The following is a 19,726-nucleotide window of genomic DNA, read 5'->3' on the forward strand; positions in this document are numbered from 1 at the left end:
GGATGAATTTTTTCCAGAGGACAAGATAAGTTGAGGTGAGAGCAAAGCATCAGCATTTTGGAAAGCTATTGATCCAAATCAGATGTTTTGAGAATGAGTTGCCCTTCTGTGATAAAGAAACATAACCTTTTTACAATTTTAAATTCCATCTGAATCAATAGCAATGAATGCAGTAGGTTAAGAAAACTGATTTGGTCTTCTAAAGCAATGTTTTCTGTCCAGTGCTGTCCTTGTGCATTTGCAGTCCTCCCCAGTGGCATCCCGTGCAATTGGAGTAGAGATCCTTTCATTGTACGCCATGCCTGTTAGCTGGGCAGCTATGGAAGTGAGGGGAGAAGAAATAACACATCTCCGATCACACAGAAATTCCAGTACAGCTGGCAGTATCCGTGCAAATGAATAAGATACAACAAATCCTACTGAACTGTGGGGCAGAAAAAGCATATATTTAAGCTATTCCAGAAGGCGTGAGCTGAACACCCTGACCAAAAGTACGTAATCGTTTGATTGGTACAAGTTGATTGTGAGGATCCAGGCACAAATGTAGAAAATGAGGAAGAGAGAGATCTAGTTAGTAAGTAATTCCTGGCCGTAATGCAGGTTTGAACAAACAATACAGTCTCCCCACAGTAAGGACAGTATCTCAGCTTCAGCACTCTCCAGCACAAGTATATTATTCCTTCCTCTCACCAAGAAGAAAATGAAAAACAAGACTAGTTTTGTTCCGCAAGAAGGAGAGGCGCGTTCTTCCAGATGTCCGGATAACAGAGCATTCAAACAGCAAAAGCTACCAGCTTGGCAGCCCCAGCTTACCATTGCGAATGTGCTCTCCAGCTTCTTTCTCATAGGCACGTTCTGCCTTACTGTGGGAGTCTGCCTCATACTGTCCACAAACAGCATCGGAGAAATCCAGGTTTGTTTGGGGGTGGTGTTCTTGGATATTCTTAGATGATGGCTGCGTTTGGAGGGAAAAGGCTTTGATTTTTTCCTTCTGGATAAAGATGATAGCGATGGCTTCATGCTTTGGACATGTGTCCAATAGCCAGAAGTCCTGTGAAAATCCTCAGAGGTAGTTGGTCACCGGCAAAATCCAAGCACTGGATGGTTAACTGCATGCTAATGTCTGAAATACGGGTGGTAATCCCTGCCACTGGCTGGTTGTATCTGAAATGTCATTATTTCCTGGGGTTTTGAAGGGAAATAAACTAATCCCTTTGATAGTGTTTGGTGCTAGAAGAACATACATGTTTTCTGTGGCAGAATCTTAAAATGCAGGTAAGCCCTGATGTTCAAATGCCTCCTGGAGCAAGTTAGAGCTGTGGTGGTGTTGGTAGACTCCTGGTTGGAGCCAACACTCAGCACTACATCCAGGCTGGCAGGAGGGGTGGGCCGCAGCACGGGGGGATTTGCCAAGTGTTACTTGGTCAGTCAGACCAAGCTGCAGAAGTGTTCTTCACTCAGCACTCCTTTGTCACGGGGCAGGTATGGAGGTTCTGCAGCCATCATCACAAGGCTCTAAAACAGCTTTAAACTAGGGATAAAATTTGTGAATATTCATTGAGGTCAAGTCCTGATTCTCTGTCGATTTCTAACGTTTTTGTCAGTCCAGAGTCACTTAGAAGAGAACTGAACTGCTCTGAGCAGTCTTGGAGCTAAAACACTGACCTTTTCCTGTGTGCATGTCCTTTATTACAATATCTCTGCTTGTTCACTTCTCTGACAGATTGATTATTCAGATAAATGCTCAGATTGATCAAAACTCCGTGAAAATTCCTCTAGTTGGAATAAGGAATGCTACTGTTCTGTTAATTTCACACTAAAGGAAGGTATATTGGTAAGTGGACGCGAGAAACTAACTCAGGTTGCTTACTACCTCCTGTTACTTATATCTCTATATAATAAAATACACTAATTGTGTTCTGTAGAGCTCCTGACTAAATTTTCTTTTACTTTTTAAAAACATGACATACTCAAAATTTTACACTTTGACCTTTGCTATTCATTTTGGTACATGTTAAAAATAATCAAGATCAGGCTACCTCTGCCCTTGGCTGGGAGATGTCCAGGGAGGAGGTGGGGGCCGAGGAAATGGTGGTTGACTGTGGAGGCAACTTTTCTCTGGATCTCAGAGTCAGTAGCAAATCCCCTGCCTTTGGCCTGGGGCTAGTTCTTGCTGCATGGCTAGGATCTCAAATCAGAAGGAAATCTGAAGCTCTGACCACTTGTCGTAAGCAAACCCCTGTAGTCTTTTTACAAGGGTTATGCTGTTAATCCCCAAGGTCCTTGAAATAATTCAAGTCTAGCAATGTCATTCTGCAGTTTCATTTGGGAAAAGTATCCTTCATTTCCTGTCCTAAACTACCGGGTCATGTTTCTGAGACTGTTAAAATGCTTCATATTCTTCCAAAGAGATCTTGTGCTTAGTACTGCATAAATGACCCTTTAAAATTACAGTGCAATTTAAATTATAAAGTCACTTTAGGGTTCTTCAGTGTATTGAAGAGGCTGTTAAAATACTCTGTAATTCTTCAGATAAGTGATGTTTGAGATGAGAAGTTTATTCAATTGAATAATATTTTTTTTTATAGTTTACTAAACCTCTTTCTTGTTTGTGTTTGCCTGCCTAGTCTTGTAATTAAAAGGAGAATACTAAACTTTCCAAAGGGCTCAAATAACTGAGGAGAGGCAGCCTTATTTTTCAAAAAATCTGAAGGAATTAAGAGCTAATGGGTACTTTAAGTTGTTTGTCCATCTTCTTTTATGGAAAATGTGTGTCTGTCTCCACGAAGTTATTCACAATCATATTGTGAATACACTGTGAAACAATTCTCAGGTTTGTGGCCAGCCATGCCATCTTGAGTAAAATAATAATCAGGCATTTTTTATTTTGGTTTCATTTGGTGATTTAAGAAGTATGTTTAATTTTGTGCCAAAATACTAAAACTTTCAGCTGGGCTAAAGACTAGATTCTTGCTAGCGTCCACTGAAGTAACTCCTTAGAGTGTGGTTACCAACATTTAAGCATTAACGGAGTATTCTCTTCCCCTCCTTTTTTTAGCAAATAATAGGGTTTCTCTTTGTCTGCATGGACTCACCTTGCTGAAGGGGCTTATCCTTGAATTCTGGGGTGAGGTTTTTATGTACTATGGCCTGCAAAACTTCTATGAAAACCACCGTCGATCCATGATATCAAGAAGTGATGCACAATTGTTGGGTCGAAATGTAAATGTAAGTTTTCTTCATATTATGAGATCATCAGTATTTCCATCAGGTGCATCTTTGACCATATGGAGAGCTAACTAGGCATAACTGTAAGTGTGTTAAAATAGCTCTAGGGAATAATAGGAAGGTACAGATTTTCAGTGTTCGGTCTCTGCTTTTATGATTGTTAGGGCCATTATGTCTAATAAGTTAATAAGAGAGGAAGACTGAGGGGATAAATAAAGATGTCAGCCCAGAGTTGTAATTCTCAAACCCGCATCTTGTAGAGATGCTGATTAAAAATATGTTGTCTTTTTGAAATACATTTACAGAAAGCTTTTCCTTCTAGTGTTTTCAAGTGCTTTAGCCAGAAATGTTTTAAGCTGTGCTTTTATTATAGGGTTAGGGAATTAAGTTATTCTAAGTCTTTCATTTTGCCATCTGGCTTTGGAAGTGGACAAGGAGCAAGAAAAAGTTAATGATGAAATAGGTGATCATGTAGCATTCTGAGTGCAACTCAGAGGTCAAAAGAGGAGGCTAGACAGCATCACTTGCAGCAGAGCTGCATAAGGAAATTGGAGAAGGCAGTCATTGTATGCAGTTTTTTCACTTACAAATCTGAAACTTATTTTCTTTGGCCTAAAAGTAGCATTGTTTAATATGCACACGGTCCACACACTTGTCTTCTCAGTACGTACAATGATTGTGCCATAATAATCTGTTGTTTCAATAAAATGCTTCTTGTAACTCTCAGGACATGTTCTCCATATACCTGATACTCCAGGGGTCCAGTCAGCTTGTTTGTGTGCATTCAGGTGCATGCGCTTTTGCCTTTTGTGCCAATCAGGTACAAAGCTTATTAATAGTTATTGGAAAATATCTCTGTGTTTAAACCTGAAGATTTCTAGTTTCTCATGAGCTGGGATAGGAGAGAAGTGATAAATTTGAGGTGGGGTTTTATTTTTCACACTGTGTCTTTATACATCAAGATTTCTCCACAAAGAACTGCAGCAGTGTGGCTAACTGCATCTGCGGTTCTCCACCGGGGAAGCAGTCCAGGCCGAAATTAAAAAGAAGGAAAAGTAAGGTGTTTTAGGGTAGGTAAGGGCTTCACGGGGACATTTTAAATTGTAGCTATGTTACAATAGCAGATCCCCAAATGAGTTCTTGTAGTCTGGAGTTTGCAAGTCCACAGCAGAATTGGGTGAAGACTTCCAGTTTACTTACTGTGATATGGAAGGTGTTCCTCAACTACAAATCCATTCATTTGGCCCAAATGTGACCAAAAGGTACTGGAGACTTAATTATCCAGTGGCTTTTGAGAAGGAGGAATGGGAGGAGAATGCTACCACCAGCAAACCAGAACAGCCTCCCCCCCGGCCCCCCGGCCCTGGTTCTGTGTCTGATTGTTCTGTGGCCTTGAATGGAGATTCAGAAGAGCTACTGCGCACCTTTCACCACCTACCGGAACGGGACGCCCATGGCTCCATGCGGTGCCATTGCCAACAGCATGTTCAATGGTAAGCAGGTACCTTCCACATCTGCCATGCTGATTTCCACTTAAAAGTTTTCTGTTCCCCCAGTCCAGCTGAGTTTTGCAATCCTGATATTGCAACATCTCTGTCTTTCTCCCACAAAAGATTTTGTTTGGCAGTGCTGCAGTGTCAATATGGGGCTCTGCTTCCTCCTGTTTAGTACCTTGGCCCCCATTTTGAAACTGGGGAAGTTTTCATTTAGCAAAGCCCTCTTCAATGTGAATATATATAACAAGACCGAGGAATTGAGTCTCTGGTGAAATAAGGAATGATGATACAACAGATTTAGTGTGCTTCCATGCTGAAAAATACATTCTTGTACAGCAGTGGGAGAGCCCAGTTTCTGCCTTCCTGCGGCAGTGTGCTTAGAAGGAGGTGACGTGTTCTTCATATTGCTTTGGACCTTTGGATCTATGTGGTTGCATTTTGTTTGTAGTAACTAGTAGATATACCCTGCCTATGAGTATGTTTAGGCTGAAACCTAGAGGGCTCCTAGCTGTGAACACCAGCAATTTTCAGAAGGGATTTCTTTGGGAGCAAAGGAGACAAAAACTTCTGCAGACTTTTGTCCCCTACCCCATCCTTTTTTCTCGCCACCCCACCCCCCACCCCACCCAGCAGTTTTCAGTAATGCAGCAGCTTTTTTTTTTTTTATTCTGCCAGTAATTCCCAGGCAGAGCCCCCCACACCACAGGACTTGTGAAGGGCAGCTGCATTCAGTACCTTCTAGATCCATTTGATTTTCATTGCCTGCGTACCCACCTGCTGCCCAGGCAGTCTGATCCACTGGGCTGGGCTCAGACCTGGGCCAGCAGAGCTGCAGGCACCCTGCCCACACAGTTCTGGAGCCCTGGCTGCAGGACAGAATGCTCCTGCAGACAAATAGGTGTAGTAAGATTTTAAAGTGCTACAGGTAAACCTCCCTGTGTCTGCCTTTGCACCTGTCCTTTGTGCAGGGTGTGATGGAAGGTTCCAGCTGCTGGTGATTCATGGGAAGGGGGAGATGTCTGAATCCTTCCTATGGTAGCTCATTTCTGTCCCTCTGCTGTGACAGAGGGTGCTTCCCTTTCACTTTTGGCAGTTTAGCTGGTTGTCTAATCGCTCTTTGATCTTGTTTTGTAAGATGAGGAGGACAGCCGAGTTCCTGCCGTATGAGAGGTTTTTAACCCAAGCTTAGCAGGCAAGGGAGCTGTCAGGCAGGCAGTTAAGCAGGCAGAGCGCAGAGAATTGCAACACCTGTTAATAAACCAGTGATGGCTGTGACACAGAGGGATCACTTAGTCGGAAAAGTGTGTCTGAGCCTTAAGGAGCTCTGTGAACACAGGTTTTCTAGCAGGATTAAAAAAGTATGTTTTTACTGATGCTTATGCAGTTGAGTTGTGTTTTTCATGTTACCTAAAAAGCAGCCCCTCCCTTTCTATATCATCTACCTATCCCTGCCCATCATCTCATTGCCTACCTAGGTGTTTACACAGTTGTTAACAAGGAATGTTTTTGTCTTATGTTAAACAAATCTAAGTAGGAAAATGTAAGGGATAACAAGAGCTTTTTATACACTGAAACAGGATGGCACGTTTAACTACAATTTTAACTGAATTTTTTTTGATTGAAGGAAGTGTTCATGTCTGACTTGGTAGACAAGGTCTGATTAGAATAAAACTAAAGCAAAATTTGTTCCAAAGGATCATGGATTCCCTTGATTCTGCTTTCGCTTCTCCCCTGTTCCCTGAAAAACCACGTTATATATAGCAAAGCAATCAGTTTAGGACAACTGTCGAAGAAATACTGGGGAAAGCTGAGGCTAACTAGCAGAGTAACTTCTCTAACCAGTTAAGATTGCTCCAAAAGTGGTTTGCAAAGTTAGTCACACAGGAGTAGATGGACATGAGATACTTGCGCATATTTCTAACACACAGGAATTCAATAGCGTTATTGGTAGGAGCATGCTCAGTCCTTCAAACTTGTTGATGTTCTAAGGCTCTGGAACCTTAATTCTTCTTGTGGAATGTACAGTGCACTGTACACAGTCACAATGAAACCTTTCCCAGTATATTTTTTGGTTCTCTGTTCACCTGAAAGATGCTTCAGTGTGATGGTTTTTGTAGTCACGTTGGCATTTAGAATGGTTGTCTTTACTCATACATATTGCTTCTTGTATTCCTTGCAGATATTATTGATCTTTTTTACAGTCTTAACTCATCTGTTATTCAAGTATCGCTGCTGAAGACTGGAAACAGTTGGTGGACAGATAAAAATGTGAAATTTCGCAATCCAAAATCATACCGTCTCTCACCTGCATTTGCAGGTAAGAATGGTTCTCCTGGTACTCCTTGTTTTCCAATGGCTTCCCTCCCTCCCCCACTGTATGAGGGTCTCCCATTATGAGACAAAGTGCCTTTGGGAGAAATACCTCCCAAAACATGTTGGAGAAGCAGCTTTAGAGGGTGACTGAAAGCAGAAGACAGATTTAGCCAAAAAATGACTTTGGGGTTTTTTTTTGGATCACTGATTGTAGAAACTGGGAGAAAGTGATTAGTCCATGTCAACACCCTTCTGTATAGTTTCTTGTAATGCTTAATCTGTCCAGAGAAAGCAAGGATACAGTCACTTCATTTTTCCCTGCTGGAAACATCTGTGAAGAAGAATTGCATGTCATGTCTTTCCTTCTTCATGCCTTTGCAGATTCTTAGGCAGCAGTGAGATGAGTGAGGCTGCCTTCATCACTAGTTCTTTCAAACAGCTGTTTCCTAGGGCTGTTCCCTTGTTACGGTTACTCTGTATTGAAGTGGGACTAAAAGCTCCTTGCTCTGGATCAGGAAAGAGCCAGTGCTGTGCTGGATGCAATATGCAAGAGTTAATTGTCTAAGTAGTTTTCATATGACAGATTCTAAATGTCGTAGGCTGTGCTGTTAGATTGCAAAAAGGTGCCATTCTGATTGTACAGGAATAAATTAATGTATAAAAGTGAAAGCAAGCTCCTCCTCACGGAGAGCATGTTGCTTGCTGAAGAGCAAGAATCCAGAAGAAGTCTTTTCATTTGTGTGAGTCACTTTGGTGTTCCTGTGCTTTGAGTTCCCAATGTGTAGCAACCCCTGGGTACTGTTCACTCATGTTTGAGGTGAGTGGAGATGCTTGAGTGAAAACTGTTATCTAGCATATATAATTTTTCAATACTGGGCAGAATCCTGTGTCTATTTCATATCTCATTTTCTGTGTTGGGTGCAAGTAGGCCCAGAAGTTAGTCACTAACCACTGGGTTTACTGACTGTCTTTCCTGGTTTCTTCTTTTTCATCAGGGACAGCAAGTCCTCCTTACTGGCAGAAGCCGGTGTATCTGTTAGACGAGGAAGATGAAAGGAACAACGGTTATGTAAACGATTACTTCATTATCTGGATGCAAGTGTCAGCCTTTGCTACATTCAGAAATCTTTACCGTCGTATCAGATGGATAATTTGCAGATGGCCTCCCAGCAGGGAATTACACTTTTCATATTTCCTATAGTATCCTTTCATATCATCCAAGACTATTAGATAGTTACAACAAGATGGAAATTGATGGGATTTGTATGGTAAAATGGCAAAGAAACCAAGCACACACACCCCAAAAAACCCTAAATCACCATGAAAAGACCTAGTTTTGAGGGGGATGAGACATTGCAAATGGATTTTCTTTAGCCCATGCAGATGGAGTTAATACGTGTTACTCAAATGGCAGCACATGACTTTGGATTTGACTTCTGAGGGGGCTGCGTTTGGCTGGAGGCAACACGTGGGAGCTTTACACAAAGGGGATAACTGAAGAGTGGGAACCTGCAGAGATGTTTTAGCTGGAATATTTAAGTGGCCTAGTCAGATGTGTAGGCGCCAGGGGAGCGGTGTAGGATGCCTGTGCCAGCAGAGCCCTCCCGCAGATTGCACCAGGTGCTGACGGGCTGCTGTGCTGGTGGAAATGCGCCCTCGCACCAAACAGCCTGCGCTTCATTGACTGGAGCGCTTGTCCTGTCAGCAGGAGTTATGTCAAGATGACTATAATTCTCTTCTCTCTCAGCTGACAGAGCTATGATTTTAAATGTTGTGGCACGGTTCTGTCCTGAAAGCTTTTGCGTGGAGAGAGAGATGAAAGGTAAAGTCATATAGCATTCCAGGTAGGTAACATGTTAGGTAGAGGTGAGCACGTCCCCTCAGTGAGAACATGTGGCATATCGTCATGATAAGCTGCCCAAAGGCTCATTTTCAACTGAGTTTTCATAGCAAATTAACACAGTAGCAGTTACATAAGTTATGACTCTGAAATCTATAATGAAAAAAAAAAAAATTCTCCATGTTCAGAGAGAGATTGTATCTAAAACAACTGGTTTTCTTACCACCAGCTGCTAGTGGGTTTTTGGACCCACAATAGCAGAGACATTGCAGATCACATAAAGGAATTTTTGCAGCAAAGGTAGATCTCCACTTTATGCCTTTGAAAGGTTTTTGAGTATTTACTACAACTTTTTTTCCTCCTGGAAATAATGTAAACTTTTTTAGTGGAACCTTAACATCCATCTATCAGATTTCCCTGTTAGCAGGTTCAAGGGGAGGAAGCATGTGATTCTTTCCACTGTGGTATGGAGCGGAGGAAGTAACCCGTTCCTGGGAATTGCCTACGTGGTTTCTGGCACAGCAGCAACCCTGATGGGTTTTGTCATAACTGTCATCCACTTAAAGCTCAGAAAAAAGAAAACATACTTTCAGAAGTAATAAGGCTCCGTGGCTTTCTGGACAAAGGCAAAGGTGTGCTGTGAATGAAGAACATGCCGTACAGACCTTTCATTCTTTTCCCTGAGCTCTGGATCTCTTTCAGTGTTAGGTTTGGCGAACGTAAGCAAATTGAGGGGCAGTGTTAATTCCACCATCCAAAACCAAACTCACATGAAGATGTGTTCTTATTAATGTAATGTCCCTAAAATTGTTTCCTAGGAAACTTGTAGCAAGATGAGCTTCAAACAGACAGCACAGTGCGTTAGAATTGCAATGGCAAAGAAATCATGTGGTCTAATATCTGGCCAGAAGTCAGGGTCCATGTTAATTTCTTACTTAGCCCTTAATTCAGACAATGTGTCTCTTGACTTACATGGAGTGGAGCTTTGGATGGGTAAAAACTGAGGTCTTGACCCAACAAAAAGTTTGAGCCAGTAGACCTTGGTGCTAAAATCTGTTTGTGGGCTGAATGGCTTGCCTTAGGTTTTATATACCCTTAGCTGTTCTGAAAAAGCAACCAGTGCAGTGCAGCATATTCATCACAGTTTGATACTCCATTTACGATTGAATACAGGGCATTTTTAGGAGTTTGGAGTTTGCTTAAACCCAGTTTATTGATTTTATCAAAGTACTGAGACTAACCGGCAAAGCTAGAGGGCATAAAAGCACTGATTTACATTTTTTAAACAATTATTTTATAGAAAGCTTGAATTAAAAACTCCTTTAATGCTAAACATTTATGCAGAAACATCTGCATAATATAACTACTAATCCACAGATGCACTCCTACCTAACCCACCCTTCCACACAGAAGTTCACTGACTCTTACATGGCCTGAAATGTCTCTTCCCCTTTCAAGCCCCCATCTCTGTGGCATGGTGAATTATTGTCAATAGAAAACAGCACCAGGAAATATGTCAACTTAATTTTCAGAAAGTAAACGCTGCATCTTGTGAATAGGCTTATCAATTTTCATGTTTCATGCTCAAAATTTTACACGTTTAGGAGTTATATCCAGTCTCTCACAATTTAGGAGAAGCATACATAAATTTAGGAATTCATTCTGCCTGGGGAATTTAGGTCAAGCATACATAAATCCAAATTTTTAAAAATAATTTTTCTGTTGCAAAAGTGCAAATGGAATAAAACACTTTAATTCCTTTGGTAAGTATTCTGTGTGCCTTACCTCCCCTAAAAAAGCCTCCACGCTACAAGAAGAAAGAAGCAAGCAGCCTGGAGCAAGAGGGCGCGTGGCCCGGGGGAGCTGCGAGGGCACCTGCCTCTGCCTTTGGAAGTGTCTCGGGCACTTAGGGGCTGTTGCCCTGTGGAAGGTGGCCTCCAGCAGATCTGCCTGCAGCCACGCAAGGTACTGTTCCCTTTCATGTCTGCCTCACAGCTGTGCCTGAGCAATGGAGGGTGGTGCTGAGCTCCCAGGTGGGCCAGTGGGCGCACGCGTGCAGTGGCCACGGCTGGTGTGAGGCTGTGGGACGCCTTCCTCTGCCTGTCCCGCTCGGTGACCGCCTCCGTTGGAGCTGGAGGAGTGGGGTGCCAGGATTCCAACCCTTGCATCCAAACCTGCCAGGAGCTCTGGGAGAACCCTGCCCATCACTGGCCAGGACAGGACAGAGCCGGAAGTGGTGCCTTTACCATTGCTTAAGTTCATTAGTCTAAATCACTTTTCACAATGAGACATGCTCCTGAACCTTAAAATCCCAATGAAAGTGTAATCCCATCCAGCCCTCTGGAAAACCCTGATGGGCGTCACTGCCAAAGCTGGACTTAAAATTTCTGGCTCCAAACAAACCACAGGCAACTCTTCTTGTTCTCTTTCTTTTTACTGTGTTTGGTTTTGTTGGGTTTTTTTTATCCCTCCAAGAAACCAACATTCAGGAGATGGTATGACATCGGGGTGGTTAGTCACAATGCAGTTGTCGCTGATTTTATTCATGAAGTAGCTGGGGAAAGCGTTAGTAAGAAGAGACAGCAGACAGCAGTGAGGCCTGTGTTCAGTGAGTGGGTGCCACAGGTGTGGCCTCTGCCCCCAGGCGCCGCCAGGGAGAGCCTGCCCTCAGGCAAATCCTCCACATTCTGCTATGCCTGAATTTGTGTAATTCCGTATTTATAGACCCAGAACCTCTTTTCCATCTTGCCACAGCTTCAGGCTGGCGCCGCAGGGTTGTGCCCGCCCTGAGCCAGGCGTTGCCTGCACCAGGCTGCGGCTGTGGGCCTGGTGGCCGGGCTGCCCCTGGGCCAGGTGGGAAGGGCCCAGTGCTGCGGCTGCTGCTGCGCTGCCCTGCTTGAGAAACTGCTGTGGGTTTTTCTGTTCGAGAAACTTCTGTGGGTGCGTGCGCAGTGCCTGCGGCCGGGCGTGCTCTGGTGGCTGCTGCCACCGCCGGGCACACTTGTGCGGGGCTGGACCAGGACGGGCCCAGCAGCAGAAGGGTGTTAACTGCGCTGCCTTATGGCATGTCCCAGGGGAATGTCCCCTGCCACCAGCACCGACACCAGTGGGAAGCCTGATTCCAGATGAATATCCACTGTGACACTGAATTAATGTATCCTGGCTGTCCAGAGATGTGGAAGATGGACTGGTTGGGAAAGCAGCCCCAGGTTTGCAGAGCGGGGCCGTGGTTGCACCGGAGGTGTCGCACTTCCACAGAGCTACAGAAGGCTTCTGAAATGCCTGCAGGGCCGTGTGCAGTACTGTGCCTTTGGCCCAGCACCGCGCTTGCCTTGCACATTCGGTTTTATGAGCGGAGATTATATGTCTTGGGAACAGGAGAAAAAATAAAAAGCCACCCTTGGTAAAACTTTTCAAAATTGAATTTTAATTAGCTTATCTATCAAGCATACTTCGACCAAGAGTAAGTAGGCCTTTTTCTGTGAGAGGGAAACTTCGGTAGACTTGCTGTTTGATGCAAAGATTTCCGGGATTAAGATTGCTAAATGAAATTAGGAGCTGTACCTGGGAAGTGTAAGTCAGCAGCATCACTGTGAGTTCTACATCGCTAAGCCATAAAAGACTTACTGCCATCGTTTGTAATATTTTGGCATATAAAAATTATTAATTTGTTTGAATCACTTTCCTACAGATGCCAGCACTTCAGAAATTAGCATCATGCTAAAACAAATACTTTTTGCTTTCAAAGGAGGACACTTGTTCCTTTCTTACTGCTACTTAAAGCTATATCTTGCATCAGTGCCGCATACTCAGCCCCTTTGAGCTGATGGAACTTTGCCTATTTTCTTCACTCTCAAAAAAAGAAAATGTTTGTCAGGGTTTAAGTTTGGTGAACGAAACTTAATGATATCATAGATGCTTAAGGTACTAGAAAGTGCAGTTCTTCACTCATTTCTGTCATTATTCTCTTCCTCATCTTCTTTCTAGAACAGATAAGGGAGGACATTATTTCTTGCAATTTTTTTCTTTTGGGAAGTGGATATTTAATAAGTGGGAAACTGGACAAAGGATTCCTGTTAGTGGATGTAATCTGAAGTTATGTGGTAAACATGGACCAAAACAGGTGAGCTAAATGGGATATAAGTTTCTGGGTTGTTGGGGTTTTTTCTATATATGTTTTCATCTGTAATTTTGAAGATGACAGCAGTTAACACATGGGAGCATTTTCTCTTCTGGAGTTCTGGAGTTCAGTTTTAACAGTGGCAAAAATAATCTGGAGGTGAAAAGATCACATGATTCTGGAAAAACTTAGATGCAATTTAAATCTCATTTCTCAATTACAGGGAGGTATGAGAGTGCTGTATTTTAATGTCAAAAACTGTTGGACTGCTTTTGGTTGCCATCTCCCTTTAGGATTGAATTTCATTAACAGGATATGTATCTATATCCAGAGAGAGAGACATAAAAGTGAAGGAGGAGTTACAGGATATTTCAGTAGCACTTCAGTTACATAATATTTCCAAGTCCTTTTCAGGTTTCAGAGTTCCACGCACATACATCCAGTGCCTGTCTGCCTTGTTTGGGATTTCTGTGTTCTAAACATAGACATTTGCTTAACTCATCTCATCTAAAAACATGGGATGAGTCCTTCATGTGAAACAGATTAGCAGAATCACAGACCTATAGCATCTGGAAAAACTGGCTACATGCTGCATCTATTTTTTTAAAATAGCTATGTTGCATGGAGATTATTAATAATAGTGTTTGGATGGGGTGCTGTGTGTTTTAATGATGCATTATGGTATAAAAGCTTTCTGTCGTGCTTTAGAGAAATCAAATTAATACCAGAGTAAAGTCAAAGACAGCAGTTCAGGGAAGAGAGAGCTTGGAGAGTTTTGATACTGTAGAGAGAGAATGTATACCTATTTGGGTTTAAATTTAGATCTAAAGTAGGAGAAAGCAGTTGCTTGTCACATGATGAGAAGGTGCCATCTTTCTCAAGGGGGAGCAGTATGGTATGAGAGATGGAGCTGAACTGAGAAAAAAAAACCACAAGGAGGGAGAATGGTGGAAGGGGCAAAGGACTTTTTCTGCTCTTGGATATGGAGGCAAAGAAATTTGGCTGAGCTGCTTGAGATGATAGCGTGTCCTGATAGTGATCTGGAAAGCCCATATGATTTTGGGGAGCAGCCAAGTTAGGTAAAAAAATTTCTCGGTTTTCAATGGGAAATATACACTCTGAACAACAGTGCATAGTTTTTGAGCTAAGGTGTTGTGACTCAGTTCTCTCTAATTGCATTATTCCCTACAATTCCAAGAACAATTTTGTTAGGAGCTGGGAGTGCCTTGGGCAGCTGCCTTGGCTTTGGTGGCCTCTTGTTAGAAAGAGAGAGGTTAGAAAGGAGAGCAGTTTTTGTTTGGTCTGTGTCCTGCTATCTCCCCAGGCTGTGGGAAGCCAGGAAGAGGAAGAGTGGGGTTGGTTTGGCTGTTGCTTATATTCATGAACGCATGAAGAAAGTTTCCTCCCTCCCTTTCCCTGTATAGCCAACTAGGAGAGGAAAAGGACAATGGGGCTAATTCTGGTCCAGTGCAAGTAGAGGCAATATTTAAATGATATCAAATGGTAATTGCCATAGGTAAAGAAATCAAAATGGCTTATACCCTGAGAAGCTCACATTTCAGACAGCTCTAATCAAAATATCTGTGTATCTACTGAGTATGTACTAGGTACTCTGCTGAAAAACATACAGCATGAAACAAGACAAAAAAAAGCCATTTATTTGGCCTCCCACTCTGCTGCAGCCATTGTCTCTTTGCATTAAAGTGCCTAAAATGTTTCAGTTTGAAAGGGATCAATTAAAAAAACTTGCAAAACCCCTACTGTTCTACGGGGTCAGACCCAGCCACCCAAAGTCATTTCCCTTTTTCCCCTTGGTGACACCTGTATTTAATGAAAGCTGTTTCATTAACAGCTCTGTTAACCCAGTTAATACTAGGTTGAAAGTTCTTGAGGTTTCTCAAGTAACTTCCATGAATCCCTGGGCTTTCTATGGGCTGTGTTACTAGTGACAGTGAACCTGAGAACACTAGGAAAAGAAATGTGTCAAAAAACCCGAATGGCTGAAAGAAGTTCCATCTGCATGTGAGGAAGAGCTTCCTTGCCTTGAGGGTGATGGAGCCCTGGGACAGGCTGCCCAGAGAGGCTGTGGAGTCTCCATCTCTGGAGACATTCAGAACCCACCTGGACGTGGCTCTGTGCAGCCTGCTCGAGGAGAGCCTGCTGTAGCAGAGGCTTGGGCTGGGTGATCTCCAGGGGTCCCTTCCCACCTGACCGTTCTGTGATTCTGTGAAAAAGGGAGGGAGGTGGTATCTGCCCTCAGCTCCGGCTGTCACAGCGAGTTAACATTTGAGGGATATGTGCCGAGCCACTGTAAATGTGGCAGCTATTTGGCAGTGCAGGGAGGCTTCACGGCAGCTCAGGACAATAATAACATCTGCAGTTAATAACGCTCCTCCCCGCAGCGGCTGTGCTGGGAAATCTGTCGCGGTGGCAGAAGACAAGGGACCGTGTCCTGCAGTGCTGGGCAGAGCCGTGATTTCCCGCGGAACACCGAGGCAGTGGGCTGGTGGTGCTTCGCCCCAGTGGGTGGCAGGTGGTGCCTTGACATCCTGTAACGGGGTCACAGTGCCCGCATGGGCCAACGTTCACTGGCCTGCCTTGTGCCACCCAAGGGCGGGACACCCAGAAGGAGTTTGAGAGCCCTCAGGGGTGTCTGCAGTAAGCAGCATGCACTGCCGGGATGTCTCTCTGGCTTGTGCTTCTGTCCCTGCAGTGGTCTCCGTGACTGCGGGGTGTTGCGCAGGAGCAGCACCTGGTGCTGCCATGCAGTTTGTCCTGCAGGCTGGCAGAATGAGGCACAGCCATAAGAAAAGCAGCCCGTGCACAAACCGAGTGGTGGCGTCGGTGCTTTTGCTAATGGGTCTTGGTTCAGGTCCTGGGAATTTTATTTAAAAACAGAACTTCATAATTGACTTCTGCAGTACAATCAGTTTTGTGAGAGAGGGCCCAGGCTTCATTTTTTACCTTGTCTCTGTGCTCAGTGTGTTGCTTTTGACTGCAGCAGTGTTACTTTAATTTAAAGTCACTAAAAGTGAAAATAAAAAAAGAATTATCAGTGAGTCATCAGCTGAACCATGCAGGAATTAAAGGCCTATAAAGCAGCCAGGTTCCTACATCTAAGGTCTTTCATAGTAGTATCTTCTGATGACTAACAAGCCGTGGCTGGAGATCGGCCATCAGAACCCGGGACTGACAAACATCGGCGGTGTTCAGATGTAATTTTGGTGTCAGCCATGCCTGTTTTGACAGAGCAAAACAAAGCATAGGTTTTTATTTGCCGAGTTCAGTAAAGAAAAAAAATCCAGTGCTTATAGTCAAATTTCCATGTTTTAATCTTGCTGTTGCCAGGTCTCCTGTGAGATCCAGTGATGATCGCAGCTGGTCTTTGAAGCAGCTGTCTTTCTGCGCTTGCACTTCTGGTTTTGCAGTTAATCATAAAAAAAAAAAGGACATTGATCCTGAAGCAAGTTGATGAGCTAAGAAGTAAAGCTACAGATAAGATTTTATCTGCATATTTTTGTTACTGATAAAATGAATTAAATACATGAATTGCTTAACAGATGTATAAACTGTAATTGTGCCAATGGGTTTTAGGCTGTAGCTTGAAATCCATCATTTGGATTTCTAAGCTCGTAACTTCACCTCAGGCAACCAGTGGAAAGTCAAATCTTAAACAGAAAGGTCAAGAGTTCTTTTTTAAAGGGAGGTGAGAAAATTGGAATACAGAGCACAAGCCTGTTGGGCATTTTCATAATTTTTGGCTTTTGGGGGGGTTTTGATTGAAATGGAATGTTTCACACAGCATAAGTAGGCTTAAGTTTCTTAATTTGGGATTTGCCATGAAACTTACTTTGTTTTGTAAGGAATTCTTATGCCTACCTAATAGGTGATAGTGATCATGTTGTAGAAAGAAATGAAGTATGAATGTGTCAGGTGTAATTTTAAGTGTTCTCAGCTGTTGACAGATTATTTCCCATAACGCCTTCAGTTCAATAATGCTGAGTTCTGGGGGGGGAGAAATGTTCTCTTCCTACAGAGGGAGTGTAATTTTAAAGTTCCCAGAGTGTGCCAAAGTTGGCTGAGTTGTCCCCGTTGAGGATCCTGGGCTTTACCTCGTTTGCCCGAGGCTGGCCGGTAGCTCGTCAGCACGCCAGCGTGCAGAGGCCGCCTGAGCTGTGTGGCGCAGCGGCGCCTGTGCTCTCCTTCTTGTTGATCCCACAAGGCCCCAGCCACTGGACCGTCAGCACACTGGTGTGTTTTCCTCAGCCAAGCGTCCCCCAGAAATTATTTTGGGGGGATGCAGGCAGGCAGAGCCTTAGAGCCTTCTAATTTCCTTAGAAATTAATGGAAAAGGCAAGTCTTTTTTATTCAGGCCTTTAGCATATTTGTACTTTAGACTTCACTGTGCCAAAAGTAAAACCACTTACCTTTGTTCTAGAAAAAGGTGGGGGGTTGACGCCAGCCTCATCTGAAACTTACACCTTGTTAATGGGACGGGCATAGCAGTGGGGAAGAAGCTGTGATCATCTGAGCCCCCCCGCAAGGTGGGCTTGGTCAGGTGGCAGGCAGGGAATGCTGGAGCTGTTGGCTGGCACTGCCGTGGTCCTGCGACATGGCTGGGGGCTGCGGGGTGCAGGCATCCTGCCAGTGCTGCCGATCGGGGCGAATCGCAGGTTTTCTGCTTCAGCTGGTCTGGCACAGCTAGCGCATGTTCCCAGCAGTGGAGCCCATTGCTGCCGCCCTGCTTCCCACTGGCGGATCCTTGCTTTGGTCAATTTGCAATGCCGTGCCCCCCAGCTCCTGGGGGAGGGCAGGCCATGCACTGGTGGCTGTGGGGCCCAGCTCCCTGCTGGCTTTCTCAGGGATGCCCCCCATGAGAGTGCTGCCTCACACTGGGCACGGGGAGCACTGGATGAAGCTGGTGCTTTGGGTGGTCCCTTGCCACCAGGCCTGGCAGCTGTGGGTGCCACCAGAACCTGCAGCACAGCGGTGCGGGGTGCTAAGCGCTTGGCACTGAGATGACAGGACTCCCGCCTCTCCCGTGTGGGGATCCACACTGGGCACAGCCTTGGAAGGGATCCTGGTGTTGAAACAGACCTGCCATGGTGCTGTGTCTCTGTGAACAGAGTACAGGTCCTTTCTCTGTTACTTCTTTTGGCGTTTATTATCAGACAACAGCTTTTTTGGACCTGTATAAGAACAGCTGCTGGGAAAGCAAGCCCAGCAACCCCCAGATCACAGGCAGTGCTGGGCGAAGTCAGTAACAGGTGAACAGCCGTGAGCAGGTCTGTCTGGGTTGGTACCGCCTTCATGCCAGCTGTGAGCTGGGCAGGGCTAAAGGCAAGGCAGATACAAGACGATTCGATGTGACAACTGCATCCCAGGCAATGCACCATGTCTAATCTTGTATCTGCTACGTCGAGATTTACACCACTCAATCAAATGTCTGCATCCATTTCAGCTGTTCCAGATGCCTTTATATGAAAGAGGCACATTTGGACACAATTTGTTCTTCACTAGAACGAAATCTGGGGAAGTTGGTTTGTTTGGTAAGGCTAAAAAGCCATAATCCTCCCTCTGACTTGGTTCACACGTAACTTGTGTGATCCTCACTGATCAATGAAGTGCCTGAGAGGGCAATTCTGGATTGATCCTGGCATTTGCCAGGCATTAGTCCTTTCCTTCCCTAGTAGAAAAGTAGGAATTATGTGGTTCCCTTATTTTTGAGGCCTTTTGAATACAGTTTTCATCTGAAAGTAGTCATGTTAATAAAAAGATACACAGTCATGTCTAGTAATATTACTTCATGTAAGTACAAAATGCTTTTTTGTATAAGTAATGATGTTCTGAGCTGATTAATATCTCACTTGATATGAAAGCAAAAATTTTTATCTTTCTTGTTTAAAGCTAAAATAACCTACATTCAGAATTCAGGGAATTTTCAATTTGACTCTGTAGGTTTTTTTGGTAAGTATTTACCATTGCATATTTAGATTATACCATGAAGGTCTTTGGTAATCAACCTCCAGGTAGCTGGTAGTAGAATCCACTTGGTTTGTTTCCATGGAGTTGTCAGTGCTGTGAAGATTTAATTTTCCATTCATGGCAAAACTGGCTTGCAAGTGTACTGGAGAAAACCCAGTTAAGACAGTGGTATTTTTATATAATTGGTTTGTAGAGAAAAAGTGTGGTTTCACATGCTATTTTTCCCCAAGGGCTTGTTTTTATTTTGTAAAACATTGTAATACTATCTTGAAATAGAACTACATAGAGCGTATAAGTATATAAACAAGTATTGTACGTACATTCTTGGTGCAGGTGTTTATAGAGAAATGATCAGTTGAAGAAAATCAGCTTTTCTTTTTAATGTTAAATTTCTGTTTCATTATGTGTGAAGCTTCATGGTAAGAAGACATGCAAACCATCTGAAATCATACTCAAGCAAAGTCTGAAGGCATGCAAAAAGGAATAGCAGGTAAGCATTTTTTTAACTATACAAGTGAAGATCTTCTGAAAAATACTTGTGTGTGAACTGCAGAATTAAAAATAATGAATTTTTCAAATGTATCTGACAATGCAAAATTAAAGAGGGGGAAAAAAAACAACCTTGTTGAAATAGTGTAAAGTTGTGTGTACAGCCCCTTGGAATTCTTCTGTGCTGGTGTGCTGGGTCTGATGAGTCCTGTCTCCAAGGTCCTGAAGAAGTCTGACATTTTACAACTAGTTAAT

At 43.7% G+C, this 19,726-nt stretch overlaps 1 protein-coding gene across 1 annotated transcript; it reads left to right on the forward strand.

Annotated features, from left to right (window-relative positions):
* Positions 1-108: 108 nt before the first annotated feature.
* Positions 109-16,554, forward strand: LOC102055989 (cell cycle control protein 50C-like). Its single transcript, XM_055702049.1, is given in 11 exon segments — positions 109-913; positions 1,724-1,834; positions 3,106-3,228; positions 4,631-4,721; positions 6,904-7,041; positions 8,033-8,186; positions 8,188-8,237; positions 9,289-9,509; positions 10,677-10,842; positions 12,865-13,000; positions 16,346-16,554. Coding segments are annotated over 8 exon segments (1,068 nt in total). The 5' UTR covers positions 109-700; the 3' UTR covers positions 9,477-9,509; positions 10,677-10,842; positions 12,865-13,000; positions 16,346-16,554.
* Positions 16,555-19,726: the final 3,172 nt, after the last annotated feature.

This window comes from Falco cherrug, chromosome 2 (assembly GCF_023634085.1).
Source record: "Falco cherrug isolate bFalChe1 chromosome 2, bFalChe1.pri, whole genome shotgun sequence".
NCBI lineage: Eukaryota > Metazoa > Chordata > Aves > Falconiformes > Falconidae > Falco > Falco cherrug.